This window comes from Stenella coeruleoalba (genome assembly GCF_951394435.1).
Source record: "Stenella coeruleoalba genome assembly, chromosome: 21".
Lineage (NCBI taxonomy): Eukaryota > Metazoa > Chordata > Mammalia > Artiodactyla > Delphinidae > Stenella > Stenella coeruleoalba.
The window spans coordinates 25,102,339-25,126,648 of NC_137167.1; the positions used below are offsets into that span (position 1 = coordinate 25,102,339).

Here is a 24,310-nt window from a genome sequence, read left to right on the forward strand (position 1 = left end):
TGGGACCCCTGACCCTCCGTGACACCCCCGCCTCTGGACCCCTCGGGTCCTCGCGGCGGCCACAGAGAACGTCCTCTGGCAGGAGCCTCTTGGGGGTTCGGCGGGTCATTTAGGAAGACCTGGTTCTCCTCCTTGGCCCTTCCTCTCTCTTTCATCCATGGCCGATGTTGGGGGCAGTTTCCCCTAGAATTTCCAAGGCCCTGTTCCCACATTTCCTGGCATCCAGTGTCGTGCACTTGGGTGCGTTTGGAACCCTCCTTTTGTGCTCAAGTTTCCCTGTAGTGTGCGTGAGGCTGGTCCTTCTGTGTTGGGCGCCCTGGGGTCCTGTCGTCTGAAATTGTCCCTTAGACACGGGGCCTGCTGTGGCTTGTCGGTGCTGTCTTCCCTTTTGCTTCGTGGACCTTTCATTCTGGATGAGCTGTTGGTCAGATACTCCAGGGATGGCCAAATACGTTTCTGTTCTCTCTTTTTTTCTCCTAACTCTCTGTATTTTTTTAAAAATCTACCTTCTGACTGATTTCCTTGAATATTTTTCAACTCTTTATTTTTCTGTAAAAAAAAATTGGTTCTCCTGTTTTTAACTTCCCGAAGCTCCTTGTTGTTCTGTGAATTTTCTTTTCATAAACTTAACATCTTTTTCTTGAGTCACGGACGAAATATCTTCTCTCGCTTTCTGAAATATTAATTATCATTATTTGAAATGTTCTCTTTTCCCCTGTAATGTTGCGCTTTTCTCTCATTCCAGTTTTCTGTCTGTTTTAGTGTCTCTCACAGTGGGAGTTTTCTTTAACTGTGTGGTAATCCTCAGCTGTAAGTCCTAATTAAGTGAAAGATTAAAATTTACGGACAACGTTTTGGTGGATGAGTGGGGCTTGTTGGCTGGTGGAATTGACCACACAGGGACCTGATGGGAAGCCAGAGTTTCCATTTGGAGGCCCACGTCATAGGGGGTATTTTTCTGTTTTTCAGAGGAGAATGGAAGGGTGAGGGTAGGTGGCGGGAAGCCCAGCCCCTCTCGTTCCGGAGGAAGGTGGGAGGAGGGCTCAGGGGAGCCAGCCAGCCATTAGCTCTCCTGTCTTCACCCAGGGCTCCGCTGGAGCCTGCGCTGCTCTGGCTTCCCCTAGTTCAGCTCGTTCTCTGGTGGCTGGAGAGGGGCTGGGCTGCGTGTGTGGGCACCTGGAGGGGCCGCACTGGGTGAAGGTTTCCAGCGGCCTCGCTCCTGCCCTTGGGGCCCCTGCAGGCACCTCTCCGGAGGCGGCCGGGTCCCCGACTGCCAGCTCTTCTGAGAGAGCCGTGTATCTCACAGAGACACGCTGCAGCCTCTTTCTTCTGTGCTCGCCCATCCTGTTCTTTCTGTGCCTGTGGATTTTTACTGTGGTCACTCTGCCCACTCAAAACTTGACCACGTGCACCGACGGGACGGTTTCATTAGACACATGGCCGTGTTGCTTGGGCGCAGCCTGGGCGCCGGTGGTTCTTCGGGCTGAGCAGGTGAGCAGTGCTGGGAGCTCGTTAGACGTGCGGTGTCTGTGTGCGTGCGTGTGTGTGCACACACGTGTGTTTAAAGGCGCAGCAGAAATCCACGGAGAATTTGGAGCAGAAACCTTGTTATCAAGTGTCCTGAGGTATAACTGGTGTACAAAGCTCGCGCACATTCAGGGCACACGGTTTGTTGCGTCTGGACACTTGTACATGCCTGTGAGCCCCTCGGCACAGTCAAGGTCATGGACACCCGCGTCTCCAGGAGGTTCCTCACGCCCGTTTTTGTGGGGAGAGCACCTCGCGGGGCGCAGACAGTGCCGCTGAGGGGGCGCCCCCTACAGTGGGTCTCGGGGACACCACCCCACCACGGGGAACCTGGAGGAAAGCCCAGGTGCTGAGAGGAATGCGACTTCCAGGGCTCCGGCCCCTAGTCCCCGACGGGATCCCTGCAGTCTGCATACGGCCCCCGGCGATACCCACGCAGGCGGTTTCTGCCCCTTGGCTGGTGTGACTTTACCGGTTTTGGTCCTTGTAATTCCTGTCCAGGCCTGCCGGTTGATGGCCCAGGGTTTGAACGCCTGCCTGGAGCAGTCCTGACCCGCACCCCAGCTCTGGCCCTCCTGCCGCAGCCTCGCCCGCGCCCGTGCTCACGAGCAGGGTTGTGTGCGGTGATGGCCCCGACATCCGGGGCATTGACATCGCCTGCCCTTGAGCACGTCTGTCCCATCCACTCTGGCTGGTGTCCTCCTCGCGTGCACTCGGTCCACCCTGCCGGCTGCCTGGGAGGTGAGAGCAGAGACACGGGGCCCACGTGTGTGCTGCGCCCTCCGTCCGGGCAGCGGCTTCGGGGCCTCCACCCTTCAAAGCCAGAGGCACCGAGCATCCTTGGCCTGCGGGGAGCTGAGCAGGGAGCACCAGGGGTCACAGACAGGATTTGCCCAACCTTCACGGGGAGACGCCAGCAGGCACCGGACCTCCGCGTTCCTGCTACCACCACCTGTGAGCAGCATCCCCACACCCTCGTGGGACCGGCCGTCCTGGCGACACGACGTGGTAGGGGCGGCTGTTAGGAGGTGACGTGGCCTCTTCTGGGGACTAAGCTAAGGTGGCTTCGCCAACGTGCCATTGGACTGAACATGTAGTAACGTCCTGACACTGAATTGCCATCTGCATCTCACAGTGGAACAGTGTTACTTCCTGTTTAAACAGCATAGCTCTTCACTTGTCCACGAGCCTCGGGGACCGAGGGGGTCCAGCCAAAAGTGGCGTATTGATTGGAGCCCACCTGGCTTCCTCATGAGGCCGACGAAAGTGATGACACAGGAAAGAAGGGCCCAGAGAGCAGAGGATGGTCCAGGAACAAGAGCAAAACTCAAAAAAACCTTTATATTTGGAAATAATTCCAAATGTAAGAGTTAGGAAAAGAAAACCAGGACCCAGAGTCAGAGGGTGCCGTGTAGACGGAGGATGCCGTGTAGACGGCGGGTGCTGTGTAGCCGGCAGCGGAGGCTCCTGCTGTACAGGGGTCTTTCCCTCAGCCCCGCCCACTTCCTCTCACAGAGATGCTCATTTTGGTCACGCCTTTCTCGGGTGTAATTATTACTCTTTCGCATCCCTTGGGGCTCTGCGGGGATTCTTTTTTTTTTTTTTAACATTTTTATTGGGGTATAATTGCTTTACAATGGTGTGTTAGTTTCTGCTTTATAACAAAGTGAATCAGTTATACGTATACATATGTTCCCATATCTCCTCCCTCTTGCGTCTCCCTCCCTCCCACCCTCCCTATCCCACCCCTCCAGGCGGTCACAAAGCACCGAGCTGATCTCCCTGTGCGGGGATTCTTTAAAACCACTCAGATCTCCTCATCAAAACCCCCCCAGCTTTAGCACCCATCGACTGTTCTTGTCTGATCCCACGTTTACGACAGTGATTAGGCCATAGTCTTAACTATGGATAGGTAAGCCAAGGAGCGTCCCTCTGGAAGTGGGTGTGTCGGCTTTGGAATCAGAAGGGATGCAGATTTACAAGGAGCCCAGGATGTGAAGTGTGTGTGTGTGTGTGTGTGTGTGTGTGTGTGTGTGTGTGTGTGTGTTGCACAGTAGGACATCAAGGGCTGGGAGAGATGAGCGTCAAACATGGTCCCAGGGTTTCTTGTCTCGACGTAGTGGCATCGTGAGAGCGTGGAAGGGAAGGGAATCATTATTCTGGAGAAAAACTTCTGCATTCATTGAACATGTTTACTAGAGCCCGTTGTATACTCAGCAGACCCTGCGCTGGTCGAGGGCAGCGTTGAGACTGCAGCGTCTTTGCAACACCCGCTTCTCCCCTCCACTGCCCGATTCATTTGCTCCAGGGGGGCGTAACGCATGCTTCCTGGCTGAGAAGGTTGGGGTTTGTAATCGGGGAGGTCTGGGGAATGGTTGCAGCCTCATGGGTAGATCTTCCCACAGAGATCTCTTCAGTCACAAATTCTTTTTAAGTCTGCGCTTTGCAGTTACCTTACAGCGCTGACGTTTCTTGGGAAAGCCATTTTTCATTATTTTCACCTTCCTTTTGCTTATCAAATAAGATATTTCCTTCACCTTTTACTGCCGAACTGTGTGTGTAAACACAGGCTTTTCTTTCACATTTTCTTTGTGACTCATCCTTGATAAAAGCGTCTTGGCTTAGATCCTAGAAGATGGACCCAAGGAACTGCCCCATGAAGCCTCCCTATTCAGGCTCTAATTGCATCTCGTATTTTAAAAGCCATCACAGAATTGGAGGGCCCATTTGCCTTCTTGTAGACATCCCGAGTGCAGCTTTCAAGGTGCTTTGAGGACCCATTAGAGACATACATTAAACAGAACTCCATTACCGTCCCAGGAGCAGCATATATGATCAGAACACTTACCTAATCTGATTAACCTCTTTGATGAAAAATGTATGTATCAGAATTTTTCAGTACTGTTTAATTTGTTAGATCGTTCTGGGCATGTTGACTGTGCAACATTGAATGGCCTTATTAGAAAAACACTTGCAACGGTTAATGAGACGCCTCTCTCCACCTGAATGATAACCACATGTCTTTTATTTATTTGTTTTGAAACAGGTTTTGCCCGGCATTCTGCAGAAGCATTGCTGTATCTTACCAGACAGGAACACAGGTAAATGCATTTTGTTCTTCTGGTTTGAGATTCTTGGTGTTATATCCGTGGAAAATTGAGAAATGTGATTGCATAATTTAGATATCTTGGTTTTCTAAGGTGGTTGTCTTATATATTGACTGAAACAAGCAAAAAACAAACGGATGATTCAGTTCTACAGTGAGTTGTGACTGGAGCTCAGAGACCTGTTTTTATTTGAAGAAGGAAATAGATTCAGAGGATTGTTGCCTTGGATTTTGAAGGGAAACCGGTCGTCTTATAAAGCTGAATATCTTAATTTCAAAGTTGTTTCCGTTGTGGATGGTATTTATTAAGGCAAACCACATTGTTGGCTAGCGTGGCGTGGCTTTGGGGCCTGTTTGCAGTCAAGGCTTTCCTTGCAATCAGGGTAGGAACTGGCCAGGTATCATGTTCTTCAAACCTCGAGGACCTCAATGAATCAAACAATAGGATGGATACCTTGAAGTGGGAGATTCTCTGACCCTGTGATTTCTCATTGTCAGGCAGATGTATGTGTGGTTAGAGGTTGTAAGTAAGGTGGTTTGCATTACTTTTAAGGAAACACGATGGAGGGAAAAAAGTCTGAAAAAAAATCCTTTGGAACTTCGCTGTTTTCAAGTTAAACAAAGAGAATTGTTTATGTGAAGCGTGTTATCCTGTGGATCTGGGTCTCACTCGCTCTAACTTAAAGTGTTTTATTCAGAGACTCAAGTCCTGAGGAAAAGATCGAGATGCTGCTTCTTTTTTGCACAGGGTTTTATCAGAGTTTATTCATTTCTAGAATCAGTTGTGTCCTGCCAAGTATGTCTGTCTGTGTCCCAGGATACTTTTGCGGGCTATGAAACAGACGCTTCTGACATTTCCTTATGTGTTTTCTAGCTAAACAGAATGAATCAGAATGGGCTCTTCTGTGATAATTAGAAGAATGTAATCTGTTGGGAATTTCTCTACTTTTATCATAAACAGCATCTTGACTTGCTGGTTTGTTTACTGGGGTCCCATTCGTAACTTACAAGGCACTGTTTTATACCATGCAGTCCAATGTAAAACACCGAGTATTTTGGAAAAATAAGATCTTAGTTTTTTTTTAACTTATGATTATGGATAGATTATATTACCGACTCTATTATTTTTCAAAAAAGTGCATAGACCTGTCTCTGTTTTGGTTCTGCCCGATCAATTACGTCTCAGCTGCAAATGTGAACAAATTCACTGCTTATAGGGAAGTTTGTTTAGAACGTGGTTAGATTTTTTTTTGAGCCTCCTTCTATTTTCTGAAAGTCTTGGTTAGTCATGAAAATATGAACAAGTCACACGTGAAGAAACAAAGATTTTGCAAACTGTGTCTGTCAACAACTGTGAGTATAACACAATTTAAAGTTGGAATGCATTTTCCAGATAAGTTTCTCTCTTCCAGGTGAGTCATTACTGATTCTGAGAAGCATCAAAAATAATGATAAAATCAATTAAAAGTTAAGTACTGTTCTGTGGGGATCTGAGTGCATTTTAAATATTGAAATGAGTTTCTTCTATTTTTAGACAGTTTGTTGTATAAGAAGTTTCAAGTTCACATAGCAGATATTTCCAAATTGAGACACTTTATTTGCTTTTCATAAGAATGCAGGTAACCAACCTCTAGAACCAAGAAAGCTGCCTTCCATTATGACCTGAATATTGATGCCATCCACTAGGCAGATTCCTTAAAAATATTTTTATGTAATAGTGTTTCACTTTGAAGTCACTGCCGAGGACTTGAGGCTGTGACCTTAGGTGCGGAAATGGGAAGGAATCATATTAAATGGGGAGAAAGAGGAATTGGCTGAAATTACAGCTTTTAGAGGTGAAAGATGTGAGAATTTTAGTTTTTCCCGCATAATTTGATCTAATATGTCAGAAGCTGCTTACTTATTTAGGAAATGTTTGGAAATTTCTTCAGACTCAGACACGGTGGTATTGCTTTTGCATTTTAATGGCAAATAGGGTCCTTAGGAACTTGAATGCCATTTGGTTTTACCTTAGTGGTTTTATAGAAGACTTTTCAAATTTTTGATTAAGAAGATCAGCTTTGGACTGTGTAGAGGGTTTCATTCTGGGATGATACAAAACATTCTGCAGGTGTTGGTGGCGCTGGTGCCACTACAGTGTGAATGTACTTAACGCCACTGAACTCAACGCTCAAAAATGGTTAAGATAGTAAACTGTACGTTACATGTAGTTGACCACAATTTAGAAAAAAGATCGACTTTGGGATGAATCATGGCTTTTCGTTTTGTTTGATTTTTACTTATTTTAGAAGTACTGTATACTCCAGTGACTTACGTATGTTGTAGCTAAATGTCTGGAAGAAGACCCACCTGTTTTCTGGTGTCTCATTGCTGATACGCTCAGCGGGGCTGCGGGGAACTGTAATGAGGCCGCCCCGCTCTGGGGTCAGCTTGGCTGCTGTGGGACACAGAATTCATCCTTTCTCCTGCTATTTCGATACCTGTGATCATTTTGGTTCATATGATGTGAAGAACCAGACTGAATTCTGTTGAGCACCTCTGTAGATGACCTTATTTTTCATGTTTTTCTTGGAAACACTGGGAGTTGGGTGCATAAAGCGTGTCTGTTGTGAAGGAGGAAACTTCCACGCAAACACACACACACACACACACACACATGCACGGACCAGCCCCACCACAGACACACACACACACACACCTGCCCCATCACACGCACATGCCCCATCACCACATACACACACACACACACACACACCTGCTCCATCAGACACATACACACACACACCTGCACCACCACTTACACACACACACACCTGCCCCATCACACACACACACGCACACACCTGCCCCATCACACACGCACGCGCACATGCACGGACCCGCCCCGGGCTCTGAGCTTTTCTTCCCGTTCACGTCGCCTTGACTCTCTTCCCTTGTTCTGGTGGCTCAGTCGTCCTCTTCCCTGCTTTTGCTCCCGGCTCCTCAGACGTGGCAGTTGGGTTTTTTGGTCTTTTTGTATCTTGTCCAGAATTTGCCCCAACTGCACAAGCATGCAGTTATTTTCAGTGCTGTACAGTTTCTTTGTATCTGTTGCTTGAGGAGACGTGTGTCCAGGTGCAGGCCCTGCAGCACAGGGGCCCAGCCTGTCTCAGTATGACCTTTGTCAGAACGGCTGCTGAGAGGCTGTCCCTGGGTCCTGACCTCCTTCACCCCGTCTGGGAGGAGCTGCCTCCGAAGGGCCAGGAGCTGGGGAGGCCCTTCGCTGCAGTGGGAGGCTGGCAGGTTGGTTCATCTTCCCTCTGCCGCTCCACGTCTCACGGGTTCGTACGCGACTTACATGTAACGACCATCACGTGACGCGTCTGCTGTACCTCCCGTAGGAGAGAATGCAGACTGTGAGCGTGTTTCCCAGACGGTGTGCCTTCGACCAGTGGAGGGGCTGGGGCTCCTTAGTCCTTGGTGGTCTGGATCCCGTATCGGTTTGTCAGTGCCGTTCCCTCGGAATCTCCATGCCATTTGGGACAATCAAGCCGAGGCAGGAGTGAGCTTAGTAAATTCTGTTTTCTTTGGGCGACACAGTGGGCTGGGTACTGCCCCTGAGCTTAGTGGTCTCACAGCATCTACTCCCCCGTCTATCAGGACACAGCCTACTCGGCTGGTACAAATAACTGGAAGTTACAAGAATGACTGATTTTGCAGTAAAGCGGCAGGGGTACTTACTTATGCAGACTTTCATAATAACAACTAAATAATGAGGCGTCAAGCAGGTTAAGCACGTGGCAGTATTTGACTTTTGAGATACATTATATCTCCACAGGGAACGCAGAATGATTGTGAAATAAGCTATATATAAAAACCGGGGGGAAAGATTTTAAGTACTTTCCATATATTCTATGTCACTGATCTTTGCGTGTTTGCCAGCCTGTGGCGTGGTGTCCATGAAGACTCAGTGTTACTGACCTTGGGTTCCCCCCAGTGATGTGCTGGCGGCACTTAACCTCCAGCCTCAGGCGCCTGGTGCGAGGGGGGCGGGAAGCCGCGTGGGGTGTTGGCCCATGTCTGGGGTGTACACACCTCGCCGTGGTTACTGGACATGGGTTCGGGAGGGGTCCTCACTGTCCCCAGGCGCCAGTAGCAGACAGAATGCCAGTGGTCTGAACCTGGTGCCAGTGGTCAGAGCTAGCGAGCCTAGCTCTCGCCTTCGCTTCTGTGTCCAACTCCTGAGGGGTTAATTCAGGGGCCGTGGTCAGCCTGTGCTCCCCCCGTGGGGGCAGGCTGTCCCGTTGTGTGTTGGCGAAATAAAATCTGGGATTAAAATTGAACGTTTGCAATGGGGCGCTTAGTTTTAAAAAGCTACATAGTAAGTACTCTTGCATTTGTATTTGGGGGCTGAGTGTGTGTGCTCCGTCATGCGAGGGTTCAGACGCCTTTGGGGCACTGGACCCAGTTACACAGTATTGAACGGTGAGCAGGGCTGTTGCCATGTGGACGGCCATGGGAAGCTTCATATTGAGGTCAAAGGCAGAGGGGACATAACTGTTGAAATCGTGGGAACGGCTGCTCTGAGGAGTCCTAAATCCCCTAAGTTTCTTTTGTGTCGAAGGTTATAAAAAACCTTTAATGTCACATGGACAAGTGAAGGAAAATCAGTGAGTATGTTTGCTCCCTTTGCTGCAGACCTGTCTGAAGGAGAAATTGTGCCCAGTGACGGGTCCGGTGAGATTTTGGCAGTGAGTGTATCTGGGGAAATAAAACGCTGTTTCATTAATTTCACGCCTAACTTACGTGTGATTCTAAGATCTGTGTAGACAGTGATGTGACCTGTGTTCAATTTAAGTTCTCACATGAATGGTGGACGTTATGCCTTGTGTTTTTGCAGTGTTTCTGGTTTATAAGGTCTTTTATATTTATTCTGGCTAGTCCTACTGTTTTCTTGTGAGATAGGAAATGCTGCCCCCGTTTTGCACATCAGTAATTAGACCCAAAGCTGTGCGTGAATTTCACTGTCACACAGCTGCTGAGTATTTTGCTGAGACCCAAATGCAGGTTCTCACTCTGAGTCAGTATATGATTCCATCATGACCCTTAATAAGTCCTTCATCTTCCAAGTGTGGGTTTCCCATGAAATATGGTGAAAGAACAAACTGGTGTAGACTGGGAATCCCGATGCAGGGGCACAGGGGGAGGGACTGCCAGCAGGGCCTCTGGAGCTTCAGAACGCCAGATGGGGGAGTACACCAGGTGGCTCTGTTGCTGAAAAGATGTTCAGTCAAGTGGAACATTTTCACACCTGGGATGCCTCGCTTTTTCCAAACACCAGGTGAATAGCATTGTAACTTACTAGGTTAAACATAAGATGTCTTGTCTTTGGAAGATCAAATCCTTCAAGTAAGTTTCTTTTACCCAGAGACTGAAATTATTTATAATGCCTTTTTTCTTTCCAAAAAGAATGGTGGTTGTGCAAATAGGATGCCAGATGATATGATTCATAAACTAAGAATAACTAAGGCAGTGCCGAGCTGAGCTGGATGAGGAAAGTGAATGTCTCAGCCATGACGACGGTTTTCCTTCCAGCCTGTATCTTGATGATCCCACCATGCTGGGGTGAGAACATGCTTCCCCTTGCTTCACCCCCTTGCTGTCCACCGACTGGAGAGGGATAAAATCCTCATATGCTTAAAGGGCTTTATTTCATGCACTGAACAAGGCTTTATTAGGAAACTGGACATGCTAGTAAATTACCGCCAGAACGAAAGGCTGTGGATCCACAGTTTTAAGGCCAGAAATGTTCTATTCCACGCAGTTTATTCTTAACCCTGGGGGCCACTCAAAGCCTGGCTGGCATCTTTGTGCCATGTGGGAGGGTCAGCCCTTTGGGAGGTGAGGACCCTGAGCTAGGCTGGGTTTCAGCCCCAGCTCACCTGGAGCAGATGCTTTTGTGCAGAGCGGAAATTGGCCTCCTCACCCTTGAGCAAGTGATGTACTTACTCACTCGGGTTAACGGTTACAGCCGGGTTCACGTGCAGACAGGAAGTTCTGTGGCTCAAGGCTGAACATTCTGTGGCTGCTTCTTCGCTGAGATGTTTCCTGAGTGAACCTGGCGTTTGACACCAGATATAACGATGCCCCAGCTCATGGGGCAGACCTGTGGGGCTGTGAGCTCTTTATACCTTAGATGCCAGGTGGACCTGAAACCGCTTCTTCAGGCAGACCTCCAGCTTTGTCTGCAGGTGCCCCCGGGGCTCGCATCACCTGTAGGGACAGGATCGTGCCGTTGGCCATCCTCTGCACCAGAAGGGCACCCGGTCTCCAGGATGTGCCCCTTCCTGGAGAAGGTGAACAACTGGCAGGTGTGAGATGTGTGACACGTGTGGAGTCACGAGCTTCTGCATTGCTTGTCCTACTTGCGAGGAAGAATGAAACACTTAGCCACACACTTTCAGGAGTGAAGGGCTGTAAATAAGAAAGCAGTTTTTTATGTCATCCATTTGGTCCGTTTCCCCACTAACACTTGCTGAGGTCTGGACGTGAACATTGTCTCCAAAGAGACTCCTGCGGATGAGGGGTGGTGTGAGTCGAGGGACAGGAGCACAGGAAGGGTGCGTCTGGTTCTCCTGAGGGGCCCTGGGCTCTGCTCCCTGAAGGAGCTTCGGCGGCCCCGCCGAGTCCATTCTGGGGCTGAGACAGCCTGTTTCTCCCATCTGGAGGCTGTAGTCCAAGATCAGGTCCCTGTGAGGCCTCTTCCTGGAGTGTCGAGGCATCTCCTTGCTGTGTCCTCATGTGGAGGGAAGAGCGGGTGTCTCTCTGGGGTCTCTTCTCACAAGGAGACTAATCCCACCACGAAGGCCCCCGCTCACGACCTCATCACCTCCCAGAGGCCCCCTCCTGACACCTTCAGGTCGGGGGCCAGGGCTCAACCTGTGGATTTGGGGCCCACAGCAGCCCTGGCCCGTCAACTGCACGCTTACAGTGAGCAGATACTCTCTTCTTCTTGCACCCTGTGAATTCTGTGTGAACCGCCACAAGGTTTGTTGGGCCATTGCTTTCAGACGTCTTTCCAATTGGGAGGAATCCAGTTACAGGCAGCAGAGCTTGCTTACGGTGAGAGGTGGGTTGAAAACATCCAGAATTCCTGACAGGTCCCCCATCAGGAGGCAGGGTGTAGTTCCCGACCCTTGAACCTGGGCTGGCCTCGGCCTCGGGCTTGATTTGACCAGAGAATTAGGAGGCAATGATGCTGTCTAATTCCGAGCGAGGCCTGCGGGTGTGGCCAGTGGGAGGCCTGGGGTAGCCGTCTGGGGGGTGGACCTCCACAGGGAGGGAGAGGCCCGGGACGCGGGCGTGAGTGCAGCCGCCTCGTGCCTCCGAGCCATTCCTGCCGTCTGTCCTACGCTGGACGCCCGGCCGAGCCCAGCCCGGGCCGTGGACCCGCAGAGGGACGAGTGCCCAGGTCGTTGCTCTAGATGCTGAACCTGGGTCTGGTCTGTTAGCGTCAGCAGGTGAGTTAACGCGAGGGCGTCAGCTGCAGCAGCTGCAGCCGAGGGTGAGCGGAGAGGAGCGTGTCCACTGCCGGCGTCCACGCCCGGGACCTGAGCTTCCGAGCCGTATCCCCTGTAGGGAGAACCTGCTTCCCCAGGAGACCTCTCCCAGCCTCGATTCTTCTTGTTTGTGATCATCCCGGGACGGCACCTAGGAGATTCTTTTGTGAAGTAAAGTTGGTCAATGTGGATAAAGTTACCAAGTTAATTGACACCGTGACCGTGTCCTGACCTCTGGGGACAAATTCTCGGGTCAGTTGTGTATATGAAGCCACGGAGAAGATGCGCTGCTACAGATGAGGTGTTGGAATCATGGGTTTAAATCTCAGTGAACTCGCTCAACCTTCTGAGCATTTCCAAACCTTGAACCTCAGTCTCCGCTGAATTCTGCAAGTATTTTATGGGATGCAAGTATGCTTATGGGATGTGCAAGAATATCAGGCTTAAGGCTCCTGGTTTAAAATGTTGGTTGCAGCCAGTCAAGGTCCCTTAAAATTCTGAGTGTTGGTAATTTCTTGTCAGCCTTTAGTAGAAATTACGGTGCACAGAGTCGTCGGAAGCCTCTGCTGAGAGATGGGCTTCTGTAGCGTCCACGTTTACTCCCTGACCTTCTCTGATCAAGTGGCTTGGGCAGCATGTGATTCCTTGTAAAAGACAGTGTGATGACATACCCAGAGGTGTCAGTGTCAGTGTCTGTGGTGACACCGCCCATAAAGTGGCCATTGCCGTCGACCTGTCTTTAGTTACGTTAACTCACAGCTGCTGGTTTAAGTTCTTAACTAAAGAAACATTGTTACATCCTTTATTTTTTTTTCCTTCGTGCATTTTAGACATACAGGTGTTTGAGTTAAGACAAACTAGTTTGAATTGAAGATAAACTGATATATATTTTATGAGTTATTGAAACTATCAAAGCATATTATTTTTAAAAACACCTTTAAATCCATCTGTACCCTAAGCCTCGGAAGCTGTATTTTGAAAGGAGCTCCCTGTAGTGTATACAGAGATCAAAATACAGTATTGTACCCATGAAACATATACCATAAGCCAATATCACCTCAATAAAAAAAGTAATTAATGTTTAAAAACCTTGATATGGAAAACGCACTATAATTTGATATTGAGTTGACAGGATTTGACGTGGTCATTGAAATTGGCTCAACGTGTGACCCGGGATCTTCCAAATATCGTCCCTGAGAAGGCTGGTGGGCTGGGCGCCAGGCTGCAGAGTCAGGCCTGGATGTGAGGATGTGTGCGCTTTGCAGCGTATTTCGGAGTCTTTCCTCTTTCCCTAAAGGAGGAGGTGCTGGCCGGCGGGGGCAGGGGGCTCTGCATCGTCAGCATGGTTGCTGTCCTGCCTCGGTCCTGCTGCCTGGCCAGCGTTCCATCCTGCCGGGACGCACCTCACCTCGTCCTCCTGGACACGCTCACCTCTCTGCACTGCGGCTTCTGCCCGGACACAGGTTTAATTTAGCTGTTGCTTTTTATTTCACTGCACTCCTTCTTTGACGCGCCATGTTCATCTCTTTCTATCTTGTTTCGTCTCAGACTAGTCTCATTAGCCGTTCTCAATGTTTCTTTCCCGTTTCTGTAGCCCACTTTCCAAGTTCAGAACCTAAGCTCTGGTCAGACCCCGTCACGCTGACGTGTTCCCATGTGTGTGCGTGTGTGGCATTTCCAGCTGTGTGTGTACTGGGAGAGGCCTGGGGCTGCTGCAGGTGGCCTCTCTGTGTCCCCTTGCGGGGGATCTGTCCTTCGGGGGATCTCCTCCTGCCCTGCCTGTGAGGATGCCAGGTGCTCCGGACTGCAGCCCTGTCCAGGGGAGTCCGTGCTGGTGGTCGCCGTGCCCTGATGCAAGGGCATGGTCACTGCTGGCTCTGCTCGCCTCTGCAAGCCTGTCCTCCCCAAGTGGACATAGAACTGGGGAAGAGAGCCGCCAGCTCCCTGATGTTGGGCCGGTCCTGCGTGGAAGTGGCCTGCAGGCCGAGCTTCCGACAGAAAGAATGCACGCCCAGAACCCTGCGGGGGGGCCGGGCCAGGGCTCCCCCCTGCCGTGGGCATCGGGTTAGCGGACGCTGCTTCTTGACTCTCATGGCCAGGTGATCACCGGCCCTGGTGTTCAGAGGAGGGTGCGTCACTCTCATTTTCACGTGTACTTTGGTGGAAGTCGGCAGAGGCTGTGTCAGAGCTGCCAGGCAGATACCACTTTAGACAGGAAGCCTGCTCTGTCCTCTGACCTGGTGACCGTCCCCTCTGGGATGGGTCACAGTTTCCTGCGTCCTCAGAGGGAGGTGCTCTTCAGGAAAGGGAGGGCTTGCCCTGAACTCCTGATGTGAGAGGGATCCCGAAAGTTATTCCAGACACACTGAAGTTCTTGTTTTGGTTTCAAGGCAGTTTTAATATTTGCCAAAAACAGCATTTAAAAATAATGCTAGGAAGTCATTTTATTGTAAAAATACTCTGCATTAAAGGTTAAAGCTTTTTAAGAAATAATGAATTTATTTCATCTTGGATGAAAATTATTTTATCAGGTTTTCAAGATAAGTAAAAAGTATTTCTGAGCTCTGCCTGAATCCACGCGCCAGCATGATCGTGTGTGCATGTGTGAGACGCTTTTATTGTTTGCAAACCACAAGCCGTACACAGTGGAAGTAGTTTTCGTGTGTATTTTAATATCCCGGCTTTAAAGTTTGGTGAAAGCACCAGATAAAGACGGTGATTGATGTTTCCATCCAAGGCTTGCTTATTTAGCAGCACAGTTTCACTGCTCAGCAGGGACTCGGGGCACGTGAGTCATGCTGCAAACACTTGATTTATAGCACAGTTCTTTCTGGCACGAGCAGGGGTTAAAACGTGCGGGAGTGTGAAGCACTGAGACACAGACAGTGAGAGGAAGAGGAGGTGCTTCCCATGGGACATGGAGGCTGGGAGGGGGTGGTGCTGGTGAGGGTCCCGCTGCACCTTCACGTGTCCTGGTGGCTTGGTCCCCGGGCGACAGGTCTCACCTGCGTCGGAGCCGGCGATGGGCTGTCCTGTGTGCCAGGTCCAGTGGTGGAGACTTTCTGGAGTGAGGTGTGGAGACCCTGATGCCAGGACGAGTTCAGCACGGCTGCCACCCCGCATCTCCCATATCATTCCTCGTTAGCGTCCACCCGGATCAGAATGACAGCTTCCCGCCTTACATCCCGTTCCTCACGCTGATGCTCACACGTAGGATGCTTGCTAAGAAGGACACAGTGGTGACATTTCATGCATCTTCTTAAAGGTATCTGTAGGTTTCCCCAGGGTCAGGATGGCCTCTTACTGATTTGGGTGTGCCCAGCACAGGTACATGGTGGGCAGTTGATAACAGCGATTTTAAATTGAACTGAATTGAACATGTGCCTTTATCAGGCGACTGGTGTCCTGTTACTGGAGAAATAACATAGGAGAAAAGCATAACCAATTAGGGGAAATGTCGCAGAGATTAGTTTAAAAATAGTTAAACAATTGAAGCCGAAGGTTTGTTATACACACGTACGAGTAGTTTAGCTGCTGGGCACGAGTGAGTCCAGGGTCGGTTCAAGCCAACGTTACCTTCCAAAGGGACGACCAGTTCAGTGTCCCTGGAATAGATGGCGGATGCTGTGGACAGTGCTGTGAGTTCCGTATAATAAAATTACAGCATCAGCCCTACCTTGAGGACGACATGTGAGCACGTGAGCCCGAGCGCGTGCACATCGGGAGGGGGGCCTCGTGGGGACGTCCCCTGGTGTTCAGTCCGGGTCACACGTCCGAGGGCTCCACTGGGTCCAGGTCAGCCGATGACTCACCGTTTGTGGAGGGATGAGTGCCGACGTCCTGAAGAGGTAACGTTGGGTCAGTCAGCCCTGGGGATGCGGGCTCCTCCTGGGCTGAGAGCGTGGATGGACCATGAGGCCCGCTCCGTCCTCACAGCAACAGAGGGGCAGCAAACCGGTGGTCTCTGACCAGAAGCCTCTGAGCACCAGGTGTGGACACCGCAGGGAGGGGCCCCAGCTGGCCTTGTGGGGAGCAGCCTGGCGGTCAGTTACAGGAGGGACACTGGTGCCACCTGGACGAAGGTGTGGAGGCACCAGCAGGGCGTTTCTGGGGCCTCAGGAAGGGACCTGTCTGCTTGCTCCCAACTGTTCTTAGTTGTTTGTTAAACTCAGGCATCTGAAGATCTCAGTAGTTGAAGAACTGATGATAATCGTATTGCTAATGAAGGCGACACGGGAGCAGGACGATGGTGGCAGCTTGGATGTTTGCATGTATCTGGGTGTTTACACCAGGTATGGCTCGCCTTTTATTTTTATTTTATTTTATTTTTTATTTTTTTTTTTGTGGTATGCGGGCCTCTCACTGTTGTGGCCCCTCCCGTTGCGGAGCACAGGCTCCGACGCGCAGGCTCAGCGGCCATGGCTCACGGGCCCAGCCGCTCTGAGGCATGTGGGATCTTCCCAGACCGGGGCACGAACCCGTGTCCCCTGCATCGGCAGGCGGACTCAACCACTGCGCCACCAGGGAAGCCCTCGCCTTTTATCTTGAACATTCCTCTCTCTGGACCGTGGGACAGGAAGACGGAAGGACGCCGTCTGTGGAAGGTGGGCCAGGAGCCGGCAACCTGGGAGGCCTCGTGGATGGACGTAGAGGCAGCTCTGTGGCACCTCGAGGTTCTCCCCACGGTGAACAAGAAACTCCGTGGCTTCCGTCTGAAGGTGTGGCCGTCAGGGTTCCCCAGCGATGGAACAAGAGTGTGTGTGTGTGTGTGTGTGTGTGTGTGTGTGTGTGTGTGTGTCTAAGTCTATGTATTTATCTACCTATCTATCTTTCTAGAGAGAGAGATTTAGACTTATTATAAGGAATTTTGGCCCATGTGGTTCTAGAGGCTGTCAAGGACCACAGTCTGCAGCTTCGAGGCCCAAGAGAGCCTGTGTCTCTGTTCAGGTCCGAAGGCAGGAAGAAAGCCAGCGTCCCAATTTGAGGGTCATCAGGCAGAGAAGCCCCTCTCTCTCAGCCTTTCTGTTCCACTCAGGCCTTCGGCTGATGGGCGAGGCCCACCCACGCCGGGAGGGTTGCTTTACTCAGGTGGTGACCTCAGCCTGAAACACCCAGAGCAGCGTTGGCCCGAGTACCTGGCCCCACGGCTCAGTCACAGTGGTGCCTAAATGCCCCGCCACAGGAGGGCACACCTTGAGCAGGTGCCTGGGCCGGACTCAGCTGGGCTCCCCCCTTGAGCCCCAACATCGGAGGGGGACGTGGTCCAGAGGCAGGGAGGCCCCGGGAGCAAGGCCAGCCCCAGGCTCCAGCGGCCATGCACGCGCTCAGGCCGGGGGCCAGGCAGCCCTCCCCGACATGCCAGGGGCGTCCGCTCAGGCTCAGCTGGGGTCAAGCCTCCCACCTGTCCAACATCGACACGTACACCCGACCCCACCTGCAGGGGGGCGAGGGCGAGGAGAGAGCGGGGTGGGGGCGAGCCACCCCCAGGCCCTGGAGCCCAGAGGGTCAGACCGCGGCTCCCCTGTGGGGCTGATTCAGGATTTCCCTAGTACCTGAGGGGTGGGTAGCAGGGAGGATGCAGAAGTTTGGGGAAGCACGCATTTCCTTTCTGCGCCGTGTGCACGCCTGCCGTCCCACGATACGCAGGCCCTCTCGTCGTCCCTGTAAAATCCCTGGGAGGTGGGTGGGGTTACATCGTTCCTCACGAACGAGAGAAGCTGAGAGAGGCTGGGAGCCTTGGGACCTGCCATGTGAGCAGCAGGGTGAAGACAGGACTTGGAACCAGCCTTCCCTGGGTCTTGAGCTGTGCTCTTTGCACTGAAATGAGATGAGTCAGAGTAGATCTGAGTGCCCTGAGGTCAGTGCCCGGCCTGGCGGAGCCCAGGGAGGAGTTTATCCCGTGAGTAAGGCCCAGCTCTGTGGTCCTGCCTCGTGCCTGAAAGCAGTGCACCTTGCGCTCAACTTTTTACAAATATATAAGATATAGATGACTGTTTGCTTCCCTGTAAAGTGGGGGATTGGCTGATATCTGGGTGAGGCTCCCCAAACATGGAACAGCAGGGATAGTGGTTGGAGTGGGAAGTGGTCACCGACATCCCGTGAGCCCCCTGCTTCTGCCAAACAGGGCCATGGGTGATGAGACCTTGGGGGCTCTGACTCCCCATCGTGGGTCCCCTGAGAGACAGACCACCAGGAAGATGAGGCTGCGTCTGGTGACCGTGACCGCAGGGAAGCCCACAAGGACAGGGCCTGGCGGGCGGGAGCCTCTGTCACGGATCTGAGGGCGCCGTCGTGACTTAGGAAGGAGTGTGTCCTGAGTGAGGGCACGGTCGGCCTGGCATCTGGATGTAGGGCCCGGGCTGCGGGTCCCCCCCAGGGCACCCCGGTCCCACATGGGACGTGGGATCCTCAGTGACACTGCCTTGCATGGGTGCTCTGAGCCTCCGTGCTCCCCCCTCCACTGTGTTTAGCAGCGTCACCAGGTCGCCTTCCCGTCAGGCTACAGCGCATTAGCTGCTGGGATCAGGGCGACGGCATCGGGCCTTCGTGAGGGTCACTTCTGGGGTCAAGGGAAGGGACAGGTGTTGGGTCTGGGATCGGCGGGAGACTCACGCCCCTCGGTGAGGCCACACTGTGTTCCCGGTCGGCCCCGGGGGGCCTTGGAGCAGAGATCAGACCTATTGACCGTATCGTACCTGGGAATTCTCTCGTCCTCTCTCCTAAGGTGGGGCCTTCAGAGGCTGAGTGCGCATCCTCTAGGGGCTGCGGTGGACCTACTGAGTCCTTAATGTGGCTCCAGGTCAACACAGGGCTTTGTGGAGAGAAGAAACAGGCAGATCCCCAGTCGGGGACCCTGGGTCCATCCCACAGTAACAACGCAGGATGACCTTGGGCGGTAACTGGCTCCCAAGCCCCCATGACGAGGTGGCTGGAGAGTGTGGGCTGTAGCAGAAACAGCAAGACTTTAACCTGGAGGCACTAAAACCCCCAAACCAGGTGAAGTCGCTGGGGATGAGGCTCCAAATCATCCCTTTTTGTCTCTTCCTGGCCCATCATCTGGCGTCCAGCCGTGTTCGTGGGGTAGAATGGGCTCCCCGCTTGCTGGAGATAAAACCTGGAAAGCACAGAGCGCTGGGGTCACAGGGGCCTTGGGGACGGTCCGTCTGCAAGTGCTCTTCCGTCCCACCCACCCCCTTGGGGCTTGTCTGAAAGGGGAAGACCCTTGCCCTCCTAGACAGTGGCCTTGCTTTATGGGACCTGTCGGACGGTAGGGAGAGCCTGGATCTGGTCCATGATTTATACTCATTTCCACGCTCACTTGCATTACCAGGAAAGGACACATCAGTGGACAATGTGATCGAAATGCATTGAACGCTAGAAATTGCATTTAACTCCGTGGTTTTGTTTTCTCATCTGAGAACTTTGCTCACTTTTCCTTCCATCGCGATTCTGGTTTTCCACGTTATGAAGGAACAAGTTGGCCTGCCTTTGTGTCATGATTGCACTGTGCGCTTCCATCCGACAAGGCCACACCAATGTGTCCACCTGGGGTCCGAGGCTAAGACTCCTGAGTCACCCGTGAAAATCCTGGTACCTTCTTTTACAGCACTTGCAAAAGTAATAACGGCACAGGTCAGGCCACACGGACCCTCACCTCCTAAAGAAATGAAGACAGCAGGGTCCAGTCCTTCCTGTCGGCCATCCCGCGTTTGCTGGGTTTGTCAGGTTTGTCCCACGCGCCAGGCTCTCTGCTTCTCGCCGTGTGTGGGGGGGCGAGTGAGGTGACCGCTCAGCTTTGGGGGAACTTGCGGGATGTTGGGGGTGACGGCCACGTGAGTCACCATGGCTGCCCGCGCCGTGAGCACCGGCCACTCAGGGCACAGGGAGGAAGCCCGAGCCTGCTCTGGGAGGATGCTTTGCAGAGGAGGGTTGCAGAGCACACGGAGCTGAGTCTCAGACGAGAAGATGGCCAGGCAGAGAGAGGTGATCGAGGTCGCGGAGGAAGCACGTGCAGAGGCCCGGAGGTGGAGATCAGAGAAGTAAATGCGTGTGGAGAACAGAAGGCCGTGGACGACGGTGGTGGGGAGACACCAGCACAGGGACAGAGGCCATGCCAGGATCTCGGGCCGTGGAGACTCCTGCACACGGCCCGCCAGAGCCACGCGGGGGATGGAGATGTTAAACCGGTAGGGGCGCCGGCCGTGGAGACGGTCCCTTCACTGTGAGAACAAGAAACGCGGACGCATCTCCAGTGGCTGTGCAACAGAAGGGAGAGCTTTTCCTCCTGGAAGTCCCTCTGGGGACGGCGCTAACTGGAGGATTTTGCAGGCTGTCCCTGGCCTGTGGGCTGCATGGCGGGAGGGCAGGAGCTCCGAGTCCCCAGGGAAGACCACAGACTCACAGAAGCGGTCTCCCCGGGATGGGGCAGTGATAGAAGGCGTTCCTGCAGCCAGACAGAAACGCGTGTATAGGGGACACGGCTGAGGCAGTACGCCCCCGAGTCGCACAGACTCCGTGGACCTCGGTCACCGGGACCTGCTGGACCAGGTCTCCGAGGGGAGCAGGGGCCGTGTGTGCAGCTGACCCCAGGCTGGTTGTGTTTCCACCAAGTGGTACCCGGTTGTGTTAACTCCCTGGGTCTGGGTGGACTCGGACAGGCCCAGGGAACGAGAAAGCAGGGCCTCCACACGAGGCTGAGAGGAGGCCCCTCCCCCCTCCTGCCTCCAGAAAACAGTCCGGAACATGGGCAGGAAGGTGCCGCCTTGTGATGGTTTTGACATTCCCAGGCACCTGGAGAGAGCGGGGCTCCCAGCAAAGATTCCAGAATCTTCCTGCAGCCCCTGGAAGTGTCCCTCCTGCAGGTGGAGCTCAGATGCGTGGCTCACCGTCGGCTCCCATCTGGGCCTCTTACTTCCTCCCAGTTTTCCTTCCTTCTCTGGCACCTTCACCCCTGTTTATGGAATTTCTGATGAGACGTAGCCCATTGCCCTGACCGTGATCTGGCCCTCCATAGGTACTGACTCACCATGTCTGTAAAACTCAGGAGTGAAGCAGTTGACAAACTCTGAGTCAGGTCTGTCAATGAAGTAATAGGATCACATCAGTTTGCACACCCCCCGATTTTGATAATTCTCCTGCGATTATAAGACAGATGCCCTTGGTTTTAGGAAACACACAATGAGTCATAAAGGACTATTATGTCTGCAAGATAGTCTCAAATGGATCAGAAAGAAAGAGGAAGAATGGTAAACATGGCGAAATGTTGAGTTGGGGAGAATCTGGGGAAGAGGCTGTGGGAATTCCCTGTATTGTTTCTGCACCTCTTCTCTATGTTTCTGTAATTATTTCAAAATTAAAGAACATTTCTGAAGACGAAAAAGATGTTGGTAACCCACAGGTGGAAGGGAAATCAGTCAGCACTTTGAGTTCCTCCTTCAAAGCCCAGCTTTCTATCTGGTCTTTCTGCCTGCTCTTAGACTCTTTGGGAGGAAGGTGGAAAGCGCTGGACGTAATAGGGCCGGGGCTCTTTTCCCTCCCCGGCAAGGCTGTGGGGGACAGAGCTGACATGTTCATTGAGCCCCGCTATGCTGGTCTGTAAAGGTATCTGCCGAGATTGTCCACTTTCATTCTTGCAAAAGCCCTAGACGGTGAGGGGACACCCCTTATCCGAGGAGGCGCTCATAGCGTTGGACCTCAGACTGAGGCCTGCGGGTTCATCTCCTGCTACCTCCTGGGCAAGCCCTCGGTCCTGCGCGGGGACCGGCCGTGAGGAGGAGATCTGGGCTTGCTCCTGCCTTCCCCTGGGCTGGATGGTGGCCTGTTTGCATGGCTCTATTTAGGGCTTCGTCGAGTGGGACGGCTCAAAATTCACCCCCGTTTGCCTTGTTTTCGGTCCATCTGCCTCTCGCGCTGCCGGGACGGGACCGTCCCTCGGGGAAGAGGAAGCAGGCTCTGGGGGTTGAGGTGCGCGGGACAAGCAGCTATTCCTGACTCGTGGTGAGAACGGAGCCGGGAGCCCTGGGAACAGCTGTTCCGAGTCCAGGGACCCGTCGTCACTTCACACTGACGCACGGTCCACGCGGGAGCTTGGTGCCTCAGGTCTGGGGAGAGACGGAAAATTTGGGGAGCAAAGGCTCCCACATTCCCTTCGTTTGAGGCTATTTCTGGATCAATAAGAACAACCAATCAGACGCAGAGAAATAAAGAGCAGCCCTGGGTCTGCTGACAGCCTTTCCCCTACGCAGCTCAGCCAGTTGCCTCTTTAAAGTCTAAGGGATCTTCAGCGTTTCCGAATCAGTTCTGGTGTGGCAGTTCAGAGGTTGTGTACGTCCTTGACTTCTACGGAGGCCTCGCAGGCGCGGAAGCTCAGACGTGCGTCTGTGCTGATCGTGTTGACGGTCAACCCGGCCACCTGCCGGCATCGAGTCCGCGGTTCCCGCCGGGCGGGCGGGCGAGGCCGGCACCGCAGAGCCACGCGGGGTGTTCGGAAACGCCTCGTTCTCGTGCTGCCCCACTGCCTGTGGTCTTTGCAGTCCCCCTGGGCCAGGGCTCCATGTCTCCCAGGAGGGTTGCTCTGGATGGAGAGCTCGGTGACAACACCACCGTGGAACCGAGGCCTCATCGAGTCGCGCATTTCCTTTGGAAACAGGCCCGCTGTGCTGCCCGGCGGCTCTCCACACGGGGCTGGTCCAAACCAAGAGGCGCTCGCGGTGTGAAACACACGCCAGATTTCAAAGCCTTAGCGTGAGAAAAGTAAAGCAGCTCAATACTTTTATGTCGATTGTATGTTAAAGATGAGATATTATAGATATACTGGATTAAACGAAATATATTAAAATGAATCCCCCTTATTTCCTTTCTTTTTAGATGCGGCTAATAAATTAAAACTGTACGCATGGCTCACATTGTATTTCTCTTGGACAGTGGGGCTTGCTAGCGTTTTAGACTCTTTCAGCAAATGGCATGTTTTAGTGCCTGCTCTGATTCTGTGTGGTTGGCAATTCTAAGTCCGTATCTTCAGAAGAGTCTTATATTCCATGTGCCCAGGAACCACGTTTTCTATTTCATGTAACTTCCCCCCAAACAGAATGTTTCTTACTTGCTGGACACGACTCTAGCTTAGTTTTTGGGTTGTTTTTTAAGGGAGGATAAGTATTTGTGTGCTTTTTCTATGGTGATTTAAACATGTCTGTAAATCATGTTTGCTTTTGTCTCATGAAAATAGGAGGGCACATAAGAGTGGAGAGCGGTTTTTACTTCTAGTAAATTAGGAACAAGTTAAGAATCAGAGTAGGAGGCTTTGAAAAGGACCGAGGCCTGTGAGGGAGGACCACGTGCAGTCTTGGGGGTGTTGCCCGACGGGAGGGGTCGAGGCTACAGCAGGTGCAGGGGGGCTGCCAGCTCACCTGCCCCAGAGCAGAGGGCACTGGGCCACCAGGGGTTAAGGGCGTTAAGGAGATGGGGCGGGACCGAGGGTCCAGCTTCCACCAGGAAACAGCAGGGCACCCCAAAGAGCTATTTTTATTTTTTAAAATAAATTTATTTATTTTTGGCTGTGTTGGGTCTTCGTTGCTGGGTGCGGGCTTTCTCTAGTTGCGGCGAACGGGGGCTACTCTCCGTTGCGGTGCACGGGCTTCTCATTGCAGTGGCTTCTCTTGTTGCGGAGCACAGGCTCTAGGCACGCAGGCTTCAGTAGTTGTCACATGCAGGCTCAGTAGTTATGGCTCACAGGCTCTAGAGCGCAGGCTCAGTAGTTGTGGCGCACGGGCTTAGTTGCTACGTGGCATGTGGGTTCTTCCCAGACCAGGGCTCGAACCCGTGTCCCCTGCATTGGCAGGCGGATTCTTAACCACTGTGCCACCAGGGAAGTCCGGAGCTATTGTTTTGAGGCTGTTACATGGGTTTCGAAAGTGGAAATTAAAGGCTGGGGGGATGGATCGGTTGATGGAGGACCTCCGAGCATGTTTCCTGCCAGTCGTCTGCCGCTTCTCTCCAAAGAACTTACCAGGGAGGAAGGAGGCCATGCCGCCTACCCCCCACCCGTTTGTTCACAGACCCACACCCGGCTGTAGGCCGAGGGCAGCATCTGGAGACGCGGGAAGCCCGAGGCACAGCGTGGTGGGGGGAGGGATGCTGACGT

General features: G+C 52.4%; 1 protein-coding gene across 1 annotated transcript in view; it reads left to right on the plus strand.

Annotated features, from left to right (window-relative positions):
- The window catches only part of DLGAP2 (DLG associated protein 2), a 718,648-nt gene that overhangs the window by 160,406 nt on the left and 533,932 nt on the right, over positions 1-24,310 (plus strand). Inside the window, exon 3 of the mRNA XM_079909047.1 lies at positions 4,574-4,628. Within this exon, the coding sequence (XP_079765173.1) occupies positions 4,574-4,628 (55 nt within the window). The remainder of the gene's footprint in view (positions 1-4,573; positions 4,629-24,310) is intronic.